Source organism: Macrotis lagotis, chromosome 1 (assembly GCF_037893015.1).
Source record: "Macrotis lagotis isolate mMagLag1 chromosome 1, bilby.v1.9.chrom.fasta, whole genome shotgun sequence".
In the NCBI taxonomy this organism is placed as follows: Eukaryota; Metazoa; Chordata; class Mammalia; order Peramelemorphia; family Peramelidae; genus Macrotis; species Macrotis lagotis.
The window spans coordinates 442,033,234-442,057,785 of NC_133658.1; the positions used below are offsets into that span (position 1 = coordinate 442,033,234).

The following is a 24,552-nucleotide window of genomic DNA, read 5'->3' on the forward strand; positions in this document are numbered from 1 at the left end:
TAGGTCACTGCTAGATATAAGTTGGAGTTTGACATGGTTAGACCTGTATTTGAAGATCATTTTAGCAGCCAAGTAGATGGACTTTGTGTTTGTGGTCTGCATGTTTGCATGTTGTCTCATTAGATTATGAGCTTCTCAAGAGCAGGGAATATCTTTTTACCTTTCTTATATCCCCAGGAGGCAAGTATACAGTACTTGTCAATAAGAGCCTTTTGAGGGAGGCAGGGCCAAGATGGAAACAGGAGAGGATTGGCTCTTTGGTGCTCTTGCTTAAAACTTATAAACTAAGGACTCTAACTACATTTTCAAGAGAGAGAACCCACATAGGGACCCAGTGAGGCAGTTCTCCAACCCGGTAACCTGGAAAAGAGCAGAAAGGCTCCACTCCACAGGGTTGGAGGGGCAGTCCAGCAGAGCGAAGTAACTTCAGCCTCTGGGAGGCAGCCCCAGGGCACTGGGAGCCGAGGCTCACAGCAGCCAGGGCAGTTTCCTGACTTACACCCCGGGGAGCACCAGGCACAACTTGGGGGTTCAGTGGGGGTACCTCTGCCAGAGTGAGCACGTGAAGCCCAACCCTCAGGGCACACAGGGAGCAATGTGGCCCTGGCAGCTCAGATCCAGGAACCCAAAGCAGAAGCTGGTAAGCAAGAGCCACCAGGGCACGAGTGCTGAGCCTAGGGAGGGGAGTGGAGAGAGACTGCCAAGCTCTGTCCTCTGTCCTTAGAACAGGACTCTGACCACATTCAGATCCTGATCGCAGTCTAGGCCCCCCATAGAACAGCAAGGACCCCCCACCTCAGCCCCATTGCAGAGGGTTGCACTTACAGTCATTCACAAACCAGGGGAGAATACAGAGCCTCACACATGGAGATCCTTGTGGGGGGTGTCCCACTAATACTCAAAAGCTCAGGAAGCACCCCAAAACCAGGCACAGGCTGGAGAAATGAGTAAGCAGAGAAAGAAGAGGAACACCATTGAGAAATACTTTGCCTGTGATCCCAAGAAGGATCAAAACACTCAATCTGAAGATAAGTACAAGCTCCTGTATCTAAAGACTCCAAGAAAAAACAGAAATTGGGTTCAGGCTATGATAGAGCTCAAAAAAGACTGAAAAATCAAGTGAGGGAGATAGAAGAAAAACTGGGAAAAGAAATAAGAGAGATGCAGGAAAAACATGAAAATAAAGCCAGCAGCTTAGTCAAGAAGATCCAAAAAAAATGCTGAAGAAAAAGTTATTGAGGAGGGGCAGCTAGGTGGCGCAGTGGATAAAGCACCGGTCCTGGAGTCAGGAGTACCTGGGTTCAAATCCAGTCTCAGACACTTAATAATTTACCTAGCTGTGTGGTCTTGGGCAAGCCACTTAAACCCATTTGCCTTGCAAAAAAAAAAAAACTAAAAAAGTTATTGAGGAAAAGAATGCTTTAAAAAGTAGAATTGGCCAGATGGAAAAAGAGATAAGAAAGTTCTCTGAGGAAAACAAATCCTTCTGACAAAGAATGGAATGGAGGGAGGTTCCTGATTTTACAAGAAATCAGGATACAATACTTCAAAACCAAAAGAAAGAAAAATTAGAAGAAAATGTGAAACATCTCATTGAAGAAACAACTGATATGGAAAACAGATTTAGGAAGGATAATCTAAACATTATTGGAATACCTGAAAGTCATGATCAGGAAAAGAGCCTTGACATCATTTTCAAAGAATTACTACAGGAAAATTGCCCTGATGTTCTAGAATTAGAGGGCAAAATAGAAATGGAGAGGATCCACCAATTTCCCTGAGAAAGAGATTCAAAAAAAAAAAAAAAACCAACCCCCAGGAATATTATAGCCAAGTTCCAGAACTCCCAAGTCAAAGAGAAAATATTACAAGCAGCCAGAAGGACACAGTTCAAATATCATGGAGCTGCAGTCAGGATCACACAGGACTTAGCAGCAACTACATTAAAAGCTTGTAGGGCTTGGAATATAATATTCTAGAAGGCAAAAGAGCTTAGAATGCAGCCAAGAATCAACTACCCAGCAAGGCTGAATGTCCTCTTCCAGGGAAAAAAGATGAACTTTCAATGAACCAGGGGAATTTCAAATGTTCCTGTTGGAATGGCCAGAGCTGAACAGAAGATTTGATCTTCAAATACAGGATTCAGGTGAAGCATAGAGAGTGGAGGAGAAGGGGAAAATATGAGGGACTTAATGATGATGAACTACATGTAATCCTCTATAGAAAAATGATACTGATAATACTTATATGAACCTCATTTATTAGAGTAGAAGGAGCTTTTATAGATGAAGCACAGAAGAAAACTGAATTTGAAGATATATTGTGGTATAAAAATGGAGTCAACGGATGAAAGGAAAATGTAATGGGAGAAAGAAAAAGGAGAGGAGGAATAGGCTAAGATGTTTCATATGAGATTTTTCTTTGTCATAATAAGCTATTGCAATGATATGGAAGGGGGAATGAGGGAATCTTTGCTCTCATCAGAGGTGGCTGTGAGAGGAAACAGCATATATACTCAATGAGGTATAGCATCTAGAGTAAGAGAGAAGGGGAACAGGGAGATGTGAGTGATAGAGAAGAGGATGGACCATGGGGGGGGGGGGGGAGTGGTCAGATATAACACATTTTCTTTTTTACTTCTTGCAAGGGGCTGGGATTGGATGGCCTGTCAGGAACCATAGGGCCAGGTGGATGCTGAGCCTAAGGGGTGGTATGTGGACTCAGGACCTCTTGGCCCCAGGGCCGGGGATCTGTCTGCTGTGCCACTCAGCTACCCTACAGCAGAGACAGAGTGAAAGGAGGGAGAAAATATAGTACATGGTAGTGGAGAAGTACGAATGGAGGGAGTTGTGATCAGCAATGGCAATGGTGGAAAAATATGGAAGTAACCTTTGTGATGGGCTTATCATAAAGAGTGTGATCCACCCACGACAGAGTTGGTGGTGTTAGAACACAGACTGAAGCACATTTATTATTGTTGTTGTTGTTGTTATTTTGGGGGGAGGTTTCAGAGCAGATGGGGCTGGGTGGCCTGCCTGGGGCTTCACAGCTGGGTGATTGTTGGGTGTCTGAGGCCAGTTTTGGACCTGGGTGCTCCTGGCTCAAGGGCCAGTGCTCTTGTCTGCCACCCAGCCACTCCTACTATTATTATTAATACTACTATTATTATTATTACTTTTTATTTTATTTGGGGTCTTTTTTGTTTTTGCAGGGCAATGGGTTTGGGGTGGCTTGCATGGGGTCACACAGCTGGGTGATTGTTGGGTGTCTGGAGCTGGATTTGGGCTTGGGTGCTTCTGGCTCCAGGGCCAGTGCTCCATCCACTGCGCCACCTGGCCATACCTACAATTATTTTTATTATCTTTTTTTTATTTTAATTTTTTTCTCTCCCCTTTATCTCTCATGCAGATCTATATTTGGGGGGCATTATGTTTACTCTTAAACAAGAATATTTTAATAATGTATAAAAAAACATTATTTGTACAAAACAAAAATAAATAAGTGAATGAATGAATGAATGAATGAATGAATGAGGGGGGGAATATGAGCCTTTTGAGAGACCTAATTCCCTAATTCAAGTGCAACTATAGAAATATTTTAATATTTGAACCCAGGTACTCCTGACTCCAGGGCCGGTGCTTTATCCACTGTGCCACCTAGCCGCCCCCTTCATCTTTCTTTACCTGCTTTATTTGTCATCACTGACTACCTTATTCTCCAGATTGTTGTCTCTACTCTGGAATTTTGTGACTACTCTCTCCGGAATGTCTTCTTTCCTGTCTAATCAGTCCTATTCAGTCTCCTTTGCTGTTTCATCATCCATATTATGTTCCACATCTGTGAATGTTATCAAAGGTTCTGTCTTAGACCTTTTTTGTCTTCCTCTATACACTCTTTGGTAACCTCATAAGTTCCCATGGATTTAACTTATCATTTCCATGCATTTAATTCACATATATTATAGTCTAGCCCCATGAACTCCCTTGAGTTTCAGTTCTACATTAGCAGTTGCCATTTGAAAATTTCAAAATAACATCTGGAAACATCATCTAAACATGTCCAAAATATTATCTTTCCTTCCCAACCCTCTCACATTTCAATATTTCTTTTAAAAGGTACTACTGTTTTTCTTCTCCTCCCTGACTTGTATAACCTTGGCATTATCTCTCTTAACTTTTTACTCTCCTTTCCTCTAGCACACTCCCCACTTGGCACATTTTTCTATTTTTTCAGCCTCTACAATATATTTTGCATTCTAACCCTTAAGTACAGAGCTTATCATGTAACTCTCCTACAGTTTTCTGTTACCTCTAGGATCAAATATAAATGCCTCTTGCCCCAAACTTTCTTTCCAGTTTTATTATCAGTTCTTTTCTCCCCTCTCACATCATATTATGTAGTCAAATTGAATGACTTGCTGTTTCTCAATACATGATATTCTAACCCTGATACCTTTACATTGACCTGGAATGCTCTTCCTAATCATAGAATTTTTTTTCTTGAAGATAGCTCAAGTACTACCTTCTACATGCAATTTTTCCTGATCCCCTCAAATTTTAATAACTTCCTTCTCAAGTAAATACTACTTTGTATTTACTAATATTTATTCTATAAATTCTTTTATTTGTATTTGTCTCCTCCATTAGAATATTAATCTTGCTTTATAGGAATTATTTCATTTATTTTATTTGTCTCCAGTGTCTGATATATAGTAAAGCTACTTACTATTTGTTTATTGATTGATTACTGGTTACCACTAGAGTTGTCCTCCATTCAGTAAGATTCAGTACATTTGCACATACTCATACAAATGTCCCACCAGTATTGAATTTCATTATTTCTAATTATTTTTCCATTTTGGTGAATATGAGTTATCTCAAAGTTCAACAAAGTTCTTTTTGGAAAAAAAAAACAATATCTCTCAATCTAAACTGCTTAGTGACCATAAAGAAGCCCTAGAGTCAATGATAATTAATAGAGTTGTGGAGATAATTATCCTTTACTGTTCTGTTATTTTGTAGAAAGAGAGGTGTTGTTGAAATCATTTGGTGTGTTCCCATAATCCTAAAATTAGTCAGAAAATAACTTTCTCTTCCTGAAAAATTTATTGGTATGTAAACTTAGTCTCCTCTGAACATATACTGACTGTGTCATTCTGAGAAAGTCATCAATGCCAATAATTCTTTTAAGGCAATAATTTATAGAAGCTGCTGATCTATATTAGATGAGGAATTTCCTTCCTATTGAATTTTTTTATACCCACGAAATCAATAATGGATATTAGGGTTGGGGAATCAAGTGTTAGGTTTGGGGAATGCAAGCAGAAATTCAGGACTACTGTGATAAAGACATAATCTCAGAGGTCCATTGCTTTCAAAATAGGATTAGAAAAATAATTGTGAGGATTTTTTTATCCCAGACATTAACCAAGCATTTGCATGCATTTTTTTTTATACTTTTCCATGGGTGAAAGTGAGTTCTGTCAACAAAGAAGGACTTCCCCTACTAACTTCAGATACCATTATATGAAGATATCAAAGCTACTGTGAATTAGACCAGCCCTTCCCTTATGACTCCAACAAGCTCTTCCTTTGTTTCATTGTGACATATAACTGACCTTGGATTTTGAAAGTTATGCCAGTGGAACTCAGGGTCTGACAAATCTTACCCTTAAGATTTTGAGTATAAGTATCAGGTCATATCTGTTAGCTAAATTCAGACAAGCTGGTTGCAGGGTGAATTTTTAGATATAGAAATCTTTGAAAACCATCTTTAAAACTCAAAGAGAAAAAGAGAAAAACCACAAAATAGCATTTTTCTTTGTTATTTGCTCGTTTTGCTAAACTTTTTTATTTAATTAGTTATTTTGCTAAATATTTTCCAGTTACATTTAATTCCAGTTGTTCAGGCACACTGGGAAATTTGATATCTCCATACTAAAATATTAACCAAAAATCACAGATCCTCAGCATATAGAAAGCATATATCTATGAATGTTAGTCTTTTGATTAAAAAAATTTTGCTTTTTAAAATAACTTTTTTTTTATTTTTATACTCCACAAATCTAATAAGTTTGAATAAGAATTTTGAATCAGTAAGGGATTTTTGATGATAACAGTTTTTTACAAACTCAAAAAATAACTCTGTTAAGATGCATTACTTTTGACATCTGTTTTTGTTTTTTGTTTTTTATTTTATTGTATATTTTAAGCTTCTTTAATAGAATATGAGTTCTTGGAGGATAATTTCACTTTTGACTTTGTATTGTCACAACATCATGCATATAGTAGGCATTTAGTTATTGTTTGAATCGAAATTGAATTTAAAACTTCAGGGTAGAAAATTATAATTAGGTATACATATGACAATTTTCCTTCTGACAGTAAACAAATAGCACCTTGGAATTATTACTAGAACATAAATGAAATTATTTTGGAAAAAAACCATAATACTCCAGCTAGCCTTATTCTGATTGCTGAGTTTTATTATTTTCCTTTGCATTAAAGGATATCACAGTGTTAAACAATGATGGCTTAATTACAGTATTTTTTCTTTTTAATTTTTAAAACTATCCTTAGAATTAAATTTATGTTGGAAGTAATTGTCACTGGACTGGGATTAGATGGCATATTATTATGTTCTTGATTCTTGTTTGTTTTTTATTATACAGGAGATTAAAAATAAAACTTAAAACTAACTTAGGATTGCTTTCTTATTTCAAACAGCTAGTTAAAGGTCTTCAGCAAGAGTTGAATCGATTATATTCACTATTCTGTTCTCGGAATCCAGACTTTGAAGAAAAGGGGGGTAAAGTCTCAATCGTGTCACATTCATTAGGATGTGTAATTACTTATGACATAATGACTGGCTGGAATCCTGTTCGACTTTATGAACAGCTGATGCAGAAGGAAAGTGAGATTCCTGATGAACGATGGATGAGTTATGAAGAACAACATCTCCTGAATGAACTGTATCTAACTAAGCAGCGGTAAAGTTATAATAATATTAGCATTTCTTTAGCAGCTACCATATTCCAGGGTCTATGCTAAGCACTCATATTTAAAGTTAAGAAATTTTATAGAGTAGTAAATTTAAAAAATAGAATATTACTTCCAGACTATTTTGTTCATTAATTTTAAACATAACATCATTGTATTAAATTTATGAAAGTTTTTGAATGTACTTAATATATTTTAAATTCACAGGTTAAAAGAAATAGAAAAAAAATTGCAAAGATTGAAGACATCAACTATAACACAAACACCTGCCTTAAAATTTAAGGTATGTAAAGAAATATAAAATTTGTATTCTTCATTTTAGTATGTTTTTTAATGTAAGTTCACATTTGACAAAATTACAACTGAGAAATGAGAACATTTTAAATATAGTTATTTCTACTTCAAATTGATTATTTATAGCAAAGTCACTGACCTTTGATTTTGTCAGTGTTAATGTTTCTGTGACTATTTCTACCCACTGCAAACTAATTTTTTTTCATTCAACAAATTTTATTTTTGAGTGTCTACTATATGCCATTATGCTAGGTGTATAGGGTAGGAAGGGATAAAAAATTATAGGACAGTATTCTACCTATATACCCCTTCAGTGTATGGGAGATCCTTGGATCTTCCTTATCCTGGAACTCAATTTTACTTGATCCCTCTTCCACTTGATGAGTTCTTTCTGGAACCTCCATCTTTATGGGGGGATGACGGAGTCTAGATGGACCATCCTTCATTCCCTTCTTGGCCCTGCTTCTTACTCTGTGAACTTCATCACCATGCCCCTACATAGATACTATTTTCTTTACTGTATCTAGCACAAAGTGTTTACTTAAAAAAAAGCTTGTTGCCTGCCTTAAATTTCTTCTAGGCTGGAAATGTTATAAATATGAGCCTGGAAGTAGACTGTCTATTTTCTTTTCTTTTTCTTTTTCTTTTCTTTTCTTTTCTTTTCTTCTTTTTTTTTTTTTTTTTTTTTTTTTTTTTTTTTTTTTTTTTTTTGGCAAGGCAAATGGGGTTAAGTGGCTTGCCCAAGGCCACACAGCTAGGTAATTATTAAGTGTCTAAGGCAGGATTTGAACTCAGGTACTCCTGACCCTAGGGCCGGTGCTCTATACACTGCACCACCCAGCCACCCCGACTGTCTGTTTTCTGAGGAACAGCCTTCCTAAGTAGGAAATTTTCATCATCAGTAGCCTACCTCCATGATGAATTCTTTAGCCATGGCAAATTGAAATAAAGAAAAATATAAAGTGGTCCTCAGGAATTCTTCTGCAGGAAGGAAGGACAGAAGATGTTAAGAATCACATCTTTTTTTTAGTTCATCTCTTACTTTGAACTTTGATATTTTTGTGATATCCAACAAATGGACATACTACAGGAAGAAATAAATCTTACCAGTCTTGACATTCTCTCTTATGACTGAATCCATAACAAAATAAGGGAAATTCACAGCTAAAGAGATGATCCACAGTTTCTTCTTGAAGAGGCAAATGAAGGAGTTGAGAGAGTTGTTTTTATTGTGTACCTTAACACAAGAACATTATTTTGAGAAACATCTGGCTATCTCATAATGCAATGCTCATAAGTACTTGCCAAAAGGCCACTGTATATAATACGACAACAACATACAACAGTATCAATTGCAGAGAATGGAAAGGATATGATTTCATGAAAAGTCTGATAATGACTTGTCAAATATAGTCAACAGAGACTTTGATAATAGGTAGCTTCAGTCCAAAAGTGGGGAATGGATGAGAATAGTGAAAAATATATTGGAGAATGTATATCTATTAAAAAAAAGAGACTATAGACAACTCAGTTTCATAAACTTATATGATAAATACTTTTTTGAGCAGAGAAGCTCTTAACAGCATCCCCTAAAAAAACAAAATTTATTGTTTATTAACTGATGGGAAATATCTTGTTACTGATAGAATCATTCCTAAATTAGTATTCTGTTTGTGGTCAGACTACTAACTTGTTAGATCAAAAATAAAAATTAATACAAAGCTATAAGAATATAAAAATAAGAAAAATATATCCCCTGGAACTGAAACAATTCAAGCATAACTAATTTTAAAAGTTGGTGTATTTAAATGGATCTGTAATTTCATTAATTTGATGGTTTCTTCCAGCAATAAAGATTGCAACCTTCCTTCCTTCTCATCTTATATGACTTTCTTCCTCCTCAAAATTTATCAGAGAAATTCTACCCCAACCTTTTAGAGACTTTTTTATATTCCCCTGACATTGCAAGGATACCAGTGGAGCACTCCTAGATATCAACCCTGTCATCCTTCTACATATGACCATCCCATCTTTTTTTAAGTTTATCATATATTTTCATTGATTATGTCTTTTACTCCTCTTTTTCTTGAAAATTCTTCATTGATTAGTGATTTTGCCAGTACTTATACACCACAGGCCTCTCCGTTATCTTCTTTCCAAATGCCATGTGACAAAAGTGATGAAAATGTTCATATTAAACAGATTATTTCTGTGGTAAACACCAGTTTCACAAAAACGTGATAGGAGACTCAGCTAAACAAAGTCATACAAGAGCACTAATAACAAACTGAAATGCTTGTAAAATTATACAACCACAGACTGGATCCTGTGCTTATTGTTAATTACAGAAAAGTTTTTGATTAAGTGGAGCAAAATGTTGCCTTATAGACTTCCTTTTCCAAAGTATCTACCATTCTACATTAAAATCATTCAAAATACCTAAAATTATGTAAAAACAAAAGCAACTTCTTTCTCCTACCCAATTATATATATCAGTTGAAGTATATAACATTTATTTTCACAATAGGCATATGTTTCTCATTGTCATAGAAAAATTTCCTGCATAAAGATGAAAAATAATTTCCTGTTAATGTTGAGGTTCACTTGATGCTCCTGTTTGCAAATAACATTTTTGCATGTTGCATCAAGCCCAAATCATTTCTAAACTTCTTCAACAAAATATGGCCTTGTAGATGTTTGACTGATCATTTACATGAGAAAAACAAAATGGTTAAAAAGACACATTTTTCCAGATTATTCCAATTCAGTTAGATGGACAGCTATTTACATACAGAGGTGGGACTTAAACTTAGTTCTCCCTGATTTTCCCTTTTTCTACAATATGACTACTTTGCTTTGTATAAGTTTTTACAAAAATCTGTATATCATTAATGATTTAGGATTCTAAATAAAACAAATTGAGTGAAATTTTACAGTTGTAGAAAAATCACAAGTAAAAGAAGAAAGATGGAAATGATCTAAAAGAAAATACTATTCATCAGAGTTCTCTAAGCATATACCTCATTGTTTCAAATGTGGATTTCATTTTTTTCCAAAATCTAGTTTATAAAATCCTGAGAATAATAGGGAATTCTTGATATTTAACATGTTATTTTAAAAGAAATGACATATCCTTTATATTAAATAGCATATAGCTTTGCATCACAAGGCTGCAATTCTATACCAATGACACTTAGGCCCAAACATGAAATTTCTTTTCACCTTGAGCATCTCTATAAGCTATTGACAGGAAGGCTGGTTTAGTGACCATTCTTTCCTTGTATTATAGAATCTTAGGATTTAGAAATAGAAGAAACATTAGAGATTCATGTAGTCTCCTTCCTCAATTTATAACTGAAGAAGCTATGGTCAAGATTGAGCAAGTCATTTAACCTAAATTTTATAGTTTTCAGTAGCAGAACTAGGGATTTGATCTCAGGTCCTCTTGATTCTAAGCCATTGTTATTTCCTTTACATCATGCTGCCACCATTTCCTCAAGTAACATTTTCTTCCAATGCTCAGACATGCATGCCTCCTCATTATTTTAACATTGGTACTTCCAGACAGTTCTGCCAGAAGACAGAAGCTTCCCTAGGGGTAAGACCTTTTTGTCACTTGAATAGAAGCAGAAACCTAGAAGCAGATTTCTCCACTTAACTGCCTATATGTAGACATTTCTTATAAGGGATAATATACTCCTGAATAGCATATACATCACATCTCTATTATTTTGGGGGATTTTGATGATTTTTCTTAATGCATATACATCACATCTCTATTATTTTGGGGGATTTTGATGATTTTTCTTAATCCTTTCAGTCCTTCTTGGAATAAGAGAGCCTTCCTTCCCCCTAATTATCACATCCTAGCTCCCCAAGGGCTAATAGTCAACTCAGTTCATTTTTAGTTTACTCTCATGAAGCATGTAGAAAACTATTTGTACATAAAATTTAAAATTCTCCCTACTTTTATATTCACACTTATATAATAAATGACTTATAGTTTACCTATCACTTATCACAAATGTTATCTCAATCATTTTTTTACAATAACACCATGAGATGGGGAGGCTAGGTGGTGTAGTGGATAAAGCACCAGCCTTGGAGTCAGGAGTACCTGGGTTCAAATCCAGTCTCAGACACTTAATAATTACCTAGCTGTGTGGCCTTGGGCAAGCCACTTAACCCCATTTGCCTTGCAAAAACCTAAAAAAAAAACAAGAACCCCATGAGTTAGGCCAAGATAATACTCATTTTATAGCTTAGGAAATAAAATTCAAACACTTGACATACCCAAGTTCCTATGACTAGTAAGTGATAAAGCTGTTTTTTTAATTCCTAGTCCAGTTTGCTTTTTCTGTGCTGTCAAAAGTTATGTGTAAAGTCAAATTTAAATATAATACTGGATCTTTCAAATATAATGGGCACCTGTGATGTAACCTGTAATTTAAAATGAATGATTTAGAAGTTGATTTTGTTTAGTGTAGCAAGCTTTTTGCAGAATTTGCTGAAAGATACATGTGTTAGTTAAAAAGCATATGCAAAAATATGGACTTCAGGCTTCTTTGGTATGAATATTAGCTGAGAAATCTTGATCTCAACATCAGGGATCTAATTGTTAGGCATAGCTCTCAAAGAGATTATAAACAACAAAGAAAGCAGCACTTATTTAGTATCATAGACTTACCAACAAAGTAGATGCCTGTACTTTGTTGAATGGCTAAATAAATTGTGTGAATTTAATAGAATATTACAGTCTGATTAAAAATGATGAGTGAAGAATCCAAAGTAACAAGAAAAACTTAAATAAACTGACAAAAATTAGTTAATCAGAAACCTAGACAGCAAATTCACATAATGGTAGCAATGGGAAATGAAAGGGAAAAAATCAAACAAAAAGAAACTGAATGCTGTGTAGTTACAATAATTGAAATTGGGCCAAAGAAGAACTCAAAAAATGTATCATTCTTTCTTCCTTACAATATCTTATCTTAGTTGATGTATAGCTTGGCTTTACTGAATGTTACTCCCCCCTTTTTATTCTTTTTTTCCAAGGCGTGCCTTACTGGGTAGAGAAATAGAATACACTTTATTAAAAGTGAAGATTAATGTTAAAACAATGTACAATAAAAATTTAAAAGAAAAACACTACAAGAGAATCTCAGTGTTATGAGTTGCTCAGATTCTTTATTATATAGAAATATTTTTAACTCCTCTTTTGGAAGATTACTATCTAATGTTAATGAAGAAAGCATTTGAATATGGAATCAGAAAATCTAGGTTATAGTTTTAGCTCTACCAAATACTAGCTTTATGTTACTAAATCACAGAATTTGAGAGGTGGAAGGAAATTCAGTCATCAAATCTAATCAAGCCACAAAAGGAAACTTCATTATAACATACTTTTGTTTGTTCTTTCTTCTGAAAGAGGAAGTGAATTGGATTTAAGTGAGGGAACACTGTGCAAGTTATTAGCCTCAATTTCTCTTCCAGAGTCATCTGGATGCAGTTGCCAGATGTGGGTGGGTCAGGGTGACTGAAGATAGCCCTGGATGTAATAAAATACCTTGGCCTTTTTAACATCTTCAACAGGTCTTAATTTGACTGAGTCTTTCCTCCATGGAATAAGAACTGCCTCTCAAGTCAGTCCATTACACTTTTGGAAAACCTTAATTGTTAGGAATTTTTCCTGACTTCATGTCTAAATTTACCTTTTTCAACTTCCGCTTATTGCTCCAGGTTTTGCTTTCTAGAGCCAAATAGAACAAGTCTAGCTCCTACTCCTCTTGACAGACTTGAAGATAGCTATCAAGATATCTATTCATTTCTTATTTTCTCCAGGGTAAACCAGACAATTCTGTTCAGTCAGTTCTCAAATGCCATGGACTTAAAACTCTTCACCATTCTGGTTCTCTTCTTCAGAACACTTTCCAATTTATTGGTATCTCTAATCCATGGTACCTGAACTGAACTGAAAGTATTATTCCAATATAAAGTCCAAAGCATACAATGACACGGTCAGTCTCCTATTCAGAAAGCTGTCTTTCTCTACTCATTAATGAAAATGAAGATCACATTATACTTTTAGCTATACTTATAGTCCACTAAAACTCCCAAATCTTTTTGGAATAATTGCTGTTTGCCTATGCCTATTTTTATCCTTATCAAATACAATTATAAGACTCTTCATTTTATTAGATTTAGCACAGTGCAGTAGTTTGTCAGAATCTTGATTTTGAATTCTGATTCTACTATTCATTGAATTAGCTATGTCTTCCAGCTTTGTATCATTTATAAGTTTGATAAATATAGCATACATGCCTTTAACTAAATCATTGATTTAAAGGAATGTTTAATAGCACAGAGCCAAGCACTCTAGGCCCCTCCTGCCACTTTGACATTGAAGCATCCACTCTAACCATTAATTAGTTGTGAATTCATCTGATTGTATTATTATCTAATCCTTATATATCCATTTTTCTTCTATAAGAATAATATGAGGGACAGCTCAGTAACACAGGGGAAAAAGCACAGACTCTGGAGGCAGGAAGACCTGAGTTCAAATATGGCCTCACACACTGAATATATACTTAGCTATTTGACCCTAGTTAAGTCACATAACCCCATTGTCTTGAAAAAATAAAAAGAAAAAAGGAATAGTATGAAATACTTGATTAGAAATTTTGTGAGAAATTGTGTAAATTATATCCACAGTACTTTCCTCATTCTTCCAGGAAAATAAAGTTAGTCATATGATCTGGCTGTGGTTCTTTTACTTTTCTTTCTAGGTATTTGCCAACTATGTCTTTAATGTTTTTTTCTTGAATTTTTCCAGAAAATTCTTTTCTTTCTTTTTGAAAATTGTTCTGTTTCTATAAATTACTGATATCACTGACATTGGCTTAACAATTATATCTGCTGGATTGTTTTTTTTGTTTATTTTTTTCTCCCCATAACCCAAGGAAGTAGTTCATCCTTGGGTATCAACTAGCTTATAAGACATTTTTGATCTATTATTTCATTGTGAAGATCATTTTCCCATTTCAGAGAAAACAAAATTATATTTGAGGCAATTCTGCTTCTTCAGTTACCAAGTTATCATGTTCCTATTCACCCCAATAAAGATTCTTTCCCTTCTTTGGTTTTCTCTTAATATTTCATTCTTTAAAAAAGAAAAAAAAACAGAAAACTTATTGTTTTCCTTAGCTGTTCTGGACCACCTCAGTTTATTCTGCACTTTACTATTCCTCACACACTTTTTACAGGACCATACATGTCATGCTATTACTTGCCCCTACTTCCATCTTTTATGCATTTCTTTTTTTAGTTAATTGGTGAATGCACATTGATATTTTATAACCTATTTTTCCTCCTCATTGAAACTATTTCCCATTGTTTTTCAAAATTTCATTCTTGACCTTCTTCCATCCCTCCTGGATTAACTTAACATGAAGAATTTAGTATGCCTATCTCAGATTTGAACTTTGGTCTTCCTGACTCCAGGCCCAGCATTCTCTATCACCTAGTTGCCTATGTCTGTTGTTTTGGGGCTGGGTGCTAGATCTGCAATCAGGAAGTTTTGAGTTCAAATCTAAACTCAGACACTTAATTATTAATTGTGTTAACTGGGAAAAATCATTTAACCACTTTCACTCTGAATTGCTTCATCTGTAAAATGGGAATAGTAATTGCACTTACTTCCTATAGTTGTTGTGAATACTGTTATTTTTCACTTTAAAGGACTATATAGGGCAACTAGGTGGCATAGTGGATAAAGCACCAGCCCTGGAGTCAGGAGTACCTAGGTTCAAATCCAGTCTCAGACACTTAATAATTACCTAGCTGTGTGGCCTTGGGCAAGCCACTTAACCCCGTTTGCCTTGCAAAAACCTTAAAAAAAAAGGACTATATAAATAGTAACTACTATTATTATTATTTTGTCATTGTTCTCTCAGTATCCCTGAGCAGAGAGTCATGAACTTCTACATTTTTCTTCTTTTCTGGAGCCTTACTAGACTATCTTTCTCAGGATAACTTCTTTAGTTCAACTGTATCATGTTTGGAAGACTGGAATGATAAAGAAGGAAATCAAAAGATAATTGGAATAATAGGCATGTTTGCTCTTGGAATATAAAATGAAGCAGGGCAGAGACTACTAAGTCTCATGAGTTTTGTCAAGATAACTTGCTGCTCATAGAAGCGCTCTTTCAACGATCCACAAAGTGACTTTACATTACCAGATAGTGAATGTAGTAATCTTAATTATGTACTTTGCAGGCAGAGGTAGAGAAACTCGAGTTAAAACAAGACTTAGAGCTGGTCAAATCATGAGCCATAAAATTTGCAAAATTCAGATTTAAATTGAAGAAAGAAGGGAAAGCCATCAGAGCACTTATGTATGACCTAAGTGACCCTTATGAATATGAAATAGAGGTGATAAATAGATTTAAGGGATTAGATCTGGTAGATATAATGTGTAAGAACTATGGACAGAGATTTTCAGTATTATACAGGAACCAGCAACTAAAAGCATTCCAAAGAAGAAGAGCAAGAAAGCAAAATGGCAGTCTAATGAGACTTTACTAATAGTTAAAAAAAAAAAAGAAAGCAAAAGAGAAAGGAGAAACCAATTGAATACAGAATTCCAAAGAACATCAAGGAGAAAGATCAAGGTTTTTCTTAAATAAGCAATGCAAAGAAATAGAAGAAAACAATAGAATGGGAAAGTAAAATCTCTGGAAGATATTTAGAAATTTCAAGAGATTCTTTCATACCAAAAAATGGGTATAATAAAAGGCTAAAAGATGGTAGGGATGTTACAGAAGCAAAAGAGAATAAAAAGAGGTATAAAGAATACTCAAAAGAACTACACAAGAAAGATTTCAATCAGTGATAACTATGATGATGTGGTTTCTGATCTAAAGCCATGCCCTCTGGGGAATGAAGTCAGTGGGCCTTAGGAATCATTGCTAATAATAAGGATAGTGGAGGTGATGGAATGAGCTATTTAAAACCCTCAAAGATGATGCAGTTAAAGTGCTGAACTTAATATGCCAAAAAAATCAGAAAACACAACTATGTCCACCAGATTGGAAAAGAGCAGTTTACATTCCATTCCTAAAGAAGGGAAATGCCAAGAAAGATTGAAATTACTGAGTATCTTCACTTATTTTCAACTCCAGTAAGGTTATGCTTAAGAATTTACAAACTGGGGCGGAACCAAGATGGCAACATGAAGGCTGGAATTCCCAGAAACTCATTCCCTAAAAAACTCCAAAAGCTGTCAAATTATGACTCCTGACAAAATTTAGAGGGACAGAACCCACAAAAAGACTTGATACAATTTTCCAGTCCAAGACAACTTAGAAGATACATAGGAAAGGTCTGTTTCACCAGGACTTGGGGCTAGAAAGAACCACAAAGAACCGAATAGCAGCTGGAGCACAGCACACAAAGGCAGAGTGCCTGGGTCTGTGGCAGAGGAGGTAGTTTTCAGACTTTTTGGCCCAGGGATCACCAGTAACAGCCAAAAGGGGTGGTGAGAGAATTCTGACACACCAGAGTGAGCACTGAGTGGAGCAGAGCACTGGCCTCAGAGCAGCCCTGCAGTAAGAACCTGCAGCAGGAATTGGAAAAGTCACCCAGCATTTTCACAGCTCCCAGTCCACAGATAGTAAAGGGGTCAGGATAGATTGCAGAGGTCTCTCTGCTCTCCCTGGGAATAGAACTCTGCTGTTTGCCCATACTCAGATCCAGGTTGCAGTTCAGGGTCCCATACTACCATAGCCAAACAGGGAGCCTCCTCACAGCTCCAGGGCAAAGGAGAGGGCCTATGGTCATCTACACACCAGAGCACAGGCAAGAGAGCAATCAGAGTCCCTCATAAAACCTTGAAGAAATTAAGGACCCTGTGGGGTGTTGCAAAAAAAAAAAAACCCAAAGTGGTAAATTAGTCATATGCTGAGGAAATGAGCAAACAACAGATAAAGAAGATGACAGAGTCAAAGCTTCTGTATCCAAAGCCTCCAAGAGAAATAGAAAGTGGGCTCAGACCATGGATGAGCTCAAAAAAAGACTGAAAAGCAATTAAGGGAGATAGAGGAAAAATTGGGAGGAGAAATGAGAATAATGCAGGTAAATCATGAAAACCAAGGTAACAGCTTGGTGAAAGAAATACAAAAAATACTAAGAAAATAATAAAAACCAGTTCAGGCCAAATGGAAAAAACAACACAAAAGGGTAAATGAGAAGAATGCCTTAAAAAGCAGAATTGGACAGCTGGAAAAGGAGACTTAAAAAAACTCTCTGAAGAAAATAACTCGTTCAAATGCAGAATGGAACTAAAGGAAGCTGGTGACTTTGTGAGAAATCAGGAAGAAATAACTTCCCAAAAAAAGCCAAAAATTAGAAGAAAATATGAAATATCTCATTGGAAAAACAACAGACCTTTTGAAAACAGATCCAGGAGAAAGAATTTAAAAATTATTGGGCTATCTGAAAATCATGACCAAAAAAAGAACCCAGACTTCATTTTTCAAGAAATAATACAGAAAAATTGCCCTGAAATCCTAGAAGCAGAGGGTAAAATAGAAACTTTGTGGTCACCTCCTGAAAGAGGTCCCAAAAGAAAAACTTCCAGGAATGTTCTAGCCAAATTCCCAAACTCCCAAGTCAAAGGGAAAATGCTAAAAGCTTCCAGAAACAAACAAACCAACTCCCATGGCTCTATAGTCAGGATCACACAGGATCTGGCAGCATATACACTAAGAGCTCGTAGGACTTGGAACCTGATATACTGGAAGGCAAAAGATCTTGGTTGATAAAGGAAAGTACTGGGAGAAAGAGATAGGAGAGGAAAAAGGGGCAAAGATATTTCACATAAGAATCAAAAAAAAGCTTTTTCAATGGAGTGGAACAGGGGAAGGTGAGGGGGAATGAGTGAGCCTTCACTCTCATCAGAAATGGCTCAAAAAGGCAATAATTGTACAGACTTAATAGGGTATAGAAATCTGTCTTGCCATAGAGAAAAATGAGAAGAAAGGGATGGGATAAGGGGGAATGGAGGGAAGGAAGGGGGGAGTAGGTGTTAGAAGAGAGGGAAGATTGTGGGAGAGTGTGCTGAGGTAAATGAGAGTGGGGAGAAATAGACTGGAGGGAATACAGCTAGTAATAGCAACTGTGGGACAAATATTGAATCATTTAATCTGGTGGACTTATGATAAAGAAGGCAATTCATCCCAGAAACAGAGTCATTGAAATCTGAACACAGACTGAAGTACATTTTTTTTCTCTCTTAGCATTCTTGATGTTTCTCATCTTTTTGGGGGGAAGGAGATTTAGATGTTTGTTCTCACAACAAGATTATTGTAATAATTTAAAATAAATTTTAAAAGTTTAAAAATGTATTTACATGTAACTGGGAAAAAATAAAATGCTGAATTAAGGTGGGGACAGAATCTACAAGCTAGGCTTCAGCAACGTGTGAATTGAGAATTGCCAGAATAAAGGAGGCAGTGGAACTAGAGACCAAATTGTCAACATTTGCTGAATTATTGAGAACGCAAGGAAGTTTCAGAAGAAAACATTTACTTCTGCTTCATTGACCTACACTAAAGTCTTTGACTGTGTAATACAACAAAATGAGGCAAAAAGATGGAAATACCAGATCATCTCACTTGTCTCCTGAGGAACTTATGTACTAGTCAAGTTGCAACAATTAGATTTCAACATGAAACAACTTAAGTTTAAGATTGGAACAAAAAATATGACAAGGCTGCATAGTGTCACCTTATTTAACTTATATATAGAGCATATTATGCAAAATACCAGACTAAAGAAGTTAGAAACTAGAATTAAAGTTATTAGGAGATCTATCAGCCATCTCAAATAAGCAGATGATAATCACTCTGATGGCAAAAAGTGAAAAAGAAGTAATAAACCTCTTGATGATAGTGAAATAGAGTGTGAAAGCTTGCTTGATAATGAGCACTTAAAAAACAACTGGGGTGGCTAGGTGGCGCAGTGGATAGAGCACCGGCCCTGGAGTCAGGAGTACCTGGGTTTAAATCCGGCCTCAGACACTTAATAATTACCTAGCTGTGTGGCCTTGGGCAAGCCACTTAACCCCATTGCCTTGCCTTGCCAAAATCTATAAAAAAAAAAACAACCTTAAGATCTTTGCAAATTATCTCATTACTTTTTTTAGGTGGTTTTTTTTTTTTTTTGCAAGGCAAATGGGGTTAAGTGGTTTGCCCAAGGCCACACAGCTAAGTAATTATTGTCTGAGACCGGATTTGAACCCAGGTACTCCTGACTCCAGGGCCGGTGCTCTATCCACTGCGCAACCTAGCCGCCCCATCTCATTACTTCTTGACAAATAGAGAAAGAAGATTTAGAAGCCATGTCATATTTTATATCCTTAGGCTCAAAGACCAGTGCAGGCAGCATCTGGAGCCATGAGATTAAAAGATGTTTGCTTCTTGGAAGGAAAGCTATGGCAAGCATGGACAACATGAAAATATCTATCATCTTCCCTAAGATGGTCCATGATATTTGTCCATGATGATGATGATGATGATGATGTTTGTCCTTCATTCTTGAAGACAATGGCAGAGAGCTGATGTCTTGACAAGCACATGCATTGAATTTGAGTGAGGCAGTGCTGTACTAAGTCACCAGCCTCACTTTCTCCTCCAGACTGTCTTTATATCCAGGGCTGTCTCTAGTTGTCCTGATTCATATCTGGCCACTGGACACAGATGACTCTGGGGGAGACATCTTTCCCCCTCACTCTCAGCATCCTTCTCTAAAGCTTCTTACCTTCTCACATTCTACCCTCTGGAATGTCTGCTCCACAGAAAGCAAACTTATTTCTATCTTAAATCTTTTCCTTTCCTAGTCTATTTTCTGTTTTTCACTGAAACTTGGTTCCCTTCGGATGTCAGCCATCCTGGCTATTATTTTTAAGTACTGATTGTACTTTTACTTATTCCCCTGATCAGGATTGAGGAGTTGAAATGTTCCTTGAACCCCTTTGCCAATTACTGGCTCTCTAACAATATCACTCGATAACTTTAGCTGCTTAATCTGTTTTAGTTCAGTTCTTTTTCAGTTGTATCTGACTCTTTGTGACCCTATTTGGGTTTTTCTTGGCAAAGATCCTGGAGTGGTTTGCTATTTCCTTCTCCAACTCATTTCACAAATGAGAAAACTGAGGCAGACAGGGCTAGGTGATTTGTCTAGGATCACAACTAAATAAGTGTCAAATGAAGTCAAATTTGGACTGAAGTTTTCCTGACTCCTGGTCTAGTGTTATATCCACTACATTACCTAACTGTTCATTTAAATTCCAATAGCTGTTGTCGAATTACTTCCGGTATAGTTTCCATTTTTCCTCAGTAGGTTCAGGACCTGGTTCACAGTCTTCTTTCCTTCCCAACTTCTGTCCTCATACTAAGGTATTGCAAATTGCATAATGATATTCTCTTAACCACCCTGACCTCCTGTTTCTTCAACTTACTTAATTCCCATTATCACACTGCTTCAGCCACACAGAAAAATGATCCTATTCTTTTTAAAAATTTATTTATTTTCACATTTGTACAATTTCTTATTGTAAAAGTTACCATAATCTCCCTCCCCCCACAAAGATAGAGAAACCTCAAGAAAAATAAAGTGAGAGACCTGTCTGTAGGATGGATTGTATTCTTTATCATAATCAGAGAAGCTGGTTCAATATTTTTTCCCACAGTTGCTATTGTTAACTCTATTTCATTCCATTCTATTTCTCCCCACTCCCATTTATTCTACTCTCCCCTTTCATCTTGTCCCTCCTCAAAAATGTGTTGTATCTCTCCCACAGTCCTCCCTCTCGTCCATTACCCACACCTCTCTTTCCCTCCCCCTTCATGTTTCTCCCATCCCTTTTCTCTCCTTTTTCCTCTGGGGTAAGATAGATTTCTATACCCTATTGAGTGTATTCCATTCAGAGCTACTTCCAATGAAAATGAAGGCTGTCTCGCCCTTACTTTCCCACATTCTACTCCATTACAAAAACTTTTTCTTGACTCTTTTATGTGAAATATCTTAGCCCATCCTACCTTTCCTTTCCCTTTCTAACAGTATATTCTTTTTTTCACTCACTGACTCCATATTTATAATACATTACACCTTCATATTCAGCTTTCTCCTGTGCCTTATCTTCTAACTGCTCTAATAAATGAGAAGGTTCATATGAGTTATCAGTATCATCTTCCCATGCAAGAATACAAGCTGTTCAGTATCGTTAAATCACTCATAATTTGCCCATCCCATCCACCCTCTCTGTCCTTTCTCTAAATCTGTACTTGTATATCAGACTTTCTGTTCAGCTATGGTCATTTCAACAGGAAAGTTTGAAATTCCCCTGTTTCATTAAATGTCCATCTTTTCCCCTGAAAGAAGATGGTCAGTTTTGCTGATTAGTTGATCATTGGTTATAATCTAAGTTATTTTGCCTTCCAGAATATCAATCTAAGTCCTATGAGCCCTTAATGTAGAAGCTGCTAAATACTTCATAATCCTGATTGTACCGCTACAATGTTTGAATTGTTTCCTTCTAGCAACTTGTAATATTTTCTCTTTGACTTGAGAGTTCTGGAATTTGGCTGTAATATTCCTGGGAGGGTTTGGGGGGGATCTATTTTAGGAGGTGATCCATTGATTCCCTCAATTTCTATTTTACCCTATGCTTCTAGGATATCAGGCCAATTTTCCTGGAGAATTTTTGAAAATGAAATTTAGGCTCTTTTCCTGGTCATGACTTTAAGGTAGCCCCATAATTTTTCAATTTTCTCTCCTAGATCTATTTTTCAAGTCATTTGTTTTTCCAGTGAGATATTTCACATTTATTTCTAGTTTTTTCATTCTTTTAATTTTGTTTTATTGTTTCTTGATTTCTCTCATATTCATCTGCTTTCCTTAGCTATACTCTGCTTGAATAAATTTGAAAGAATTATTTTCTTCCAAGAGCTTTTGTATCTCCTTTTCCATTTGACCAGAACTTTTTTAAGGCATTCATCTCCTCATTGTCCTTGTGGATTGCTTTTTCCATTTTCCATAAATTTGATTTTTTTTTTTTACCATGTTATTTTCTAATTTTTTGGTATCTCCTTCACCAAACTGCTGACTTGGTTTTTATGATTTTCCTATATTGTTCTCTTTTCTCTTCTCAATTTTTCTTCTACCTCCCTTACTTGATTTTCAAAATCTTTTTTGAACTCTTCCATGGCTTGAGATAAATTCCTGTTTTTCTTGGAGGCTTTAGATACAGAAGTTTTGACTTTGGCATCTTCTGAGTGTGCATCTTGATCCTCCATGGAACCAAAGTAATTAATTGTCTGTGGTCAGGTTTTTTCATCTGTTGTCAGTTTTTTTTTTTATCTATTGTTTGCTCTCCCCAGACTATGACCTGATGTTGATTCATTTTTCAAGCTTTTGAGTGTTTTGGGGACACCTTCCCAGGAACCTTAATTCCTCCAAGGTCTTATGAGAGACCTTGCCTATGCTCCTGGTCTGTGGATGACCACAGGACCTCCCCTCTACCCTGGAGCTATGAGGAGGGTCCCTGCTTCTCTATGGCAGTATTGGGCCCTGGATCTGAGTATGGGCAAAGCAGCAGAGTCCTATCCCAAGGATAACAAAGAGACCATCCCCTTACCATCTTTGGGCTCTGAAAACAGCTGCTAGGTGGCTCCGAAGACCTGCTTCTTGTTGCTGGTACCAAATCTGTGCTGAAACTTGAATTGGACTGGGCTCCACACTCACTCTGGTGCTGCAGTTTTTCCCCTTGACCTTCCAAGTTGTCCTTGATGATCCCTGGACTGAGAGGTCTGAAAACTGCTCCCACTGCCATGGAACCAGGTTCCCTCAGGGATGCAGACTCCCCACAGGCTGTTCCTGGAAGTCTGGAGATGGTTTACCCTGTTATGGTTTGGACCAGGCTGCACTGCAGCTCTTTCCAACCCCAGTGGAACAGACCTCCCTTGTAGATGCTCTTAAGTTGTCTTGAGCCAAAAAACTGCTTCATTCCATCTTTCTATGACTTCCACCACTCTAGAAATTCAATGAGAGTCTTAATTTTAAGGTATTTGGAGTGTTCTGGAGAATGCTTCTGGGAATTCCTGGCTTCACCTTTATTTTTTTTTAATTTATTAATCTTTATTTTATTTCTCCCCAATTACATGTAAAAACTATTTTTAACATTTCATTTTTTAAACTTTGAATTCCAGGCAAACAGAAAAATATCGTAAAAGATAAGATAGAGGGAAATTAAAAGTTTTTGATGTTGTTCATCTCTAATGAGCTTCTCTCCCCTCCCCACCTTGATACTAATTCTTCTTTCACAACATGGCTAATATGAAAATATGTTAAACACAATTGTACTTAGACAACCTATATCAGATCGTTCAATGCCATAGGGAGAGGGGAGGAAAGGAAGGGAGGTAGAAAAATGTGGAACTCAAAAACTTGCAAAAGGATAAATATTTAAAACTATCTTTGCACGTGATTGAAAAGAAGAAAAAACATGGAAACACTTGAACTGTTGCAAAGTCAAATGAGCAGGATAAGGAGAACAGAGGAAAAGCAATATAGTAAGATGATCTACTGTGATAATTTGACTATTCTCAGCAATACAATAATTCAAAAAAATTCTGAAGGACATATGATGACAGTGCTATCCATCTCCAGGGGAAAAAATGATGGAGTCTGAATGCAGATAATTTACTTTCTTTTCTTCGGGGGTTTTGTCCCATGTTTTCTTTCATAGCATGACTTACTTGGAAATGTGTTTTTTATAACTATACATGTATAAGCTATGTCAAATTACTTGTTTTCCCAATGGAGAGAGAATTTAGAACTCAAAATTTTAAAAATTTGTTAAAATTGTTTTTACATATAATTTAGAAAAAAATTAATAATAAAAATAATAATATTCTCCACTATTTTCCTCCCCAGCCCCCCTCATTGAGAAGGAAAGCAATTCAACATAGGTTATACATGTTGTAGTCATGCAAAAAATATTTTCATATTAGTCATGTCGTGAAAGAAAATAGTGACAGGCTTGTGCTTAATCTCAGCCATCATAGTAATCTTCGAAGAGTATTCTGAACATGTTTACTTCCTAATTCATTAAATTCCAGTGGTTTTCTGTCATCTTCAGATATCTCTTGTCACCTCCAAATGCAACATTTCCATATGAACTCTGAAATTCTCTCATCTG

At 36.1% G+C, this 24,552-nt stretch overlaps 1 protein-coding gene across 7 annotated transcripts in view; it reads left to right on the forward strand.

The window, feature by feature from the left end:
• DDHD1 (DDHD domain containing 1) overlaps window positions 1-24,552 on the forward strand; it is a 150,532-nt gene that overhangs the window by 103,156 nt on the left and 22,824 nt on the right. For all 7 annotated transcript variants that reach the window (XM_074213324.1, XM_074213325.1, XM_074213327.1 and 4 more), the window contains 2 exons: window positions 6,726-6,988; window positions 7,206-7,281. In XM_074213324.1, coding sequence (XP_074069425.1) covers window positions 6,726-6,988; window positions 7,206-7,281 — 339 coding nt within the window. The remainder of the gene's footprint in view (window positions 1-6,725; window positions 6,989-7,205; window positions 7,282-24,552) is intronic.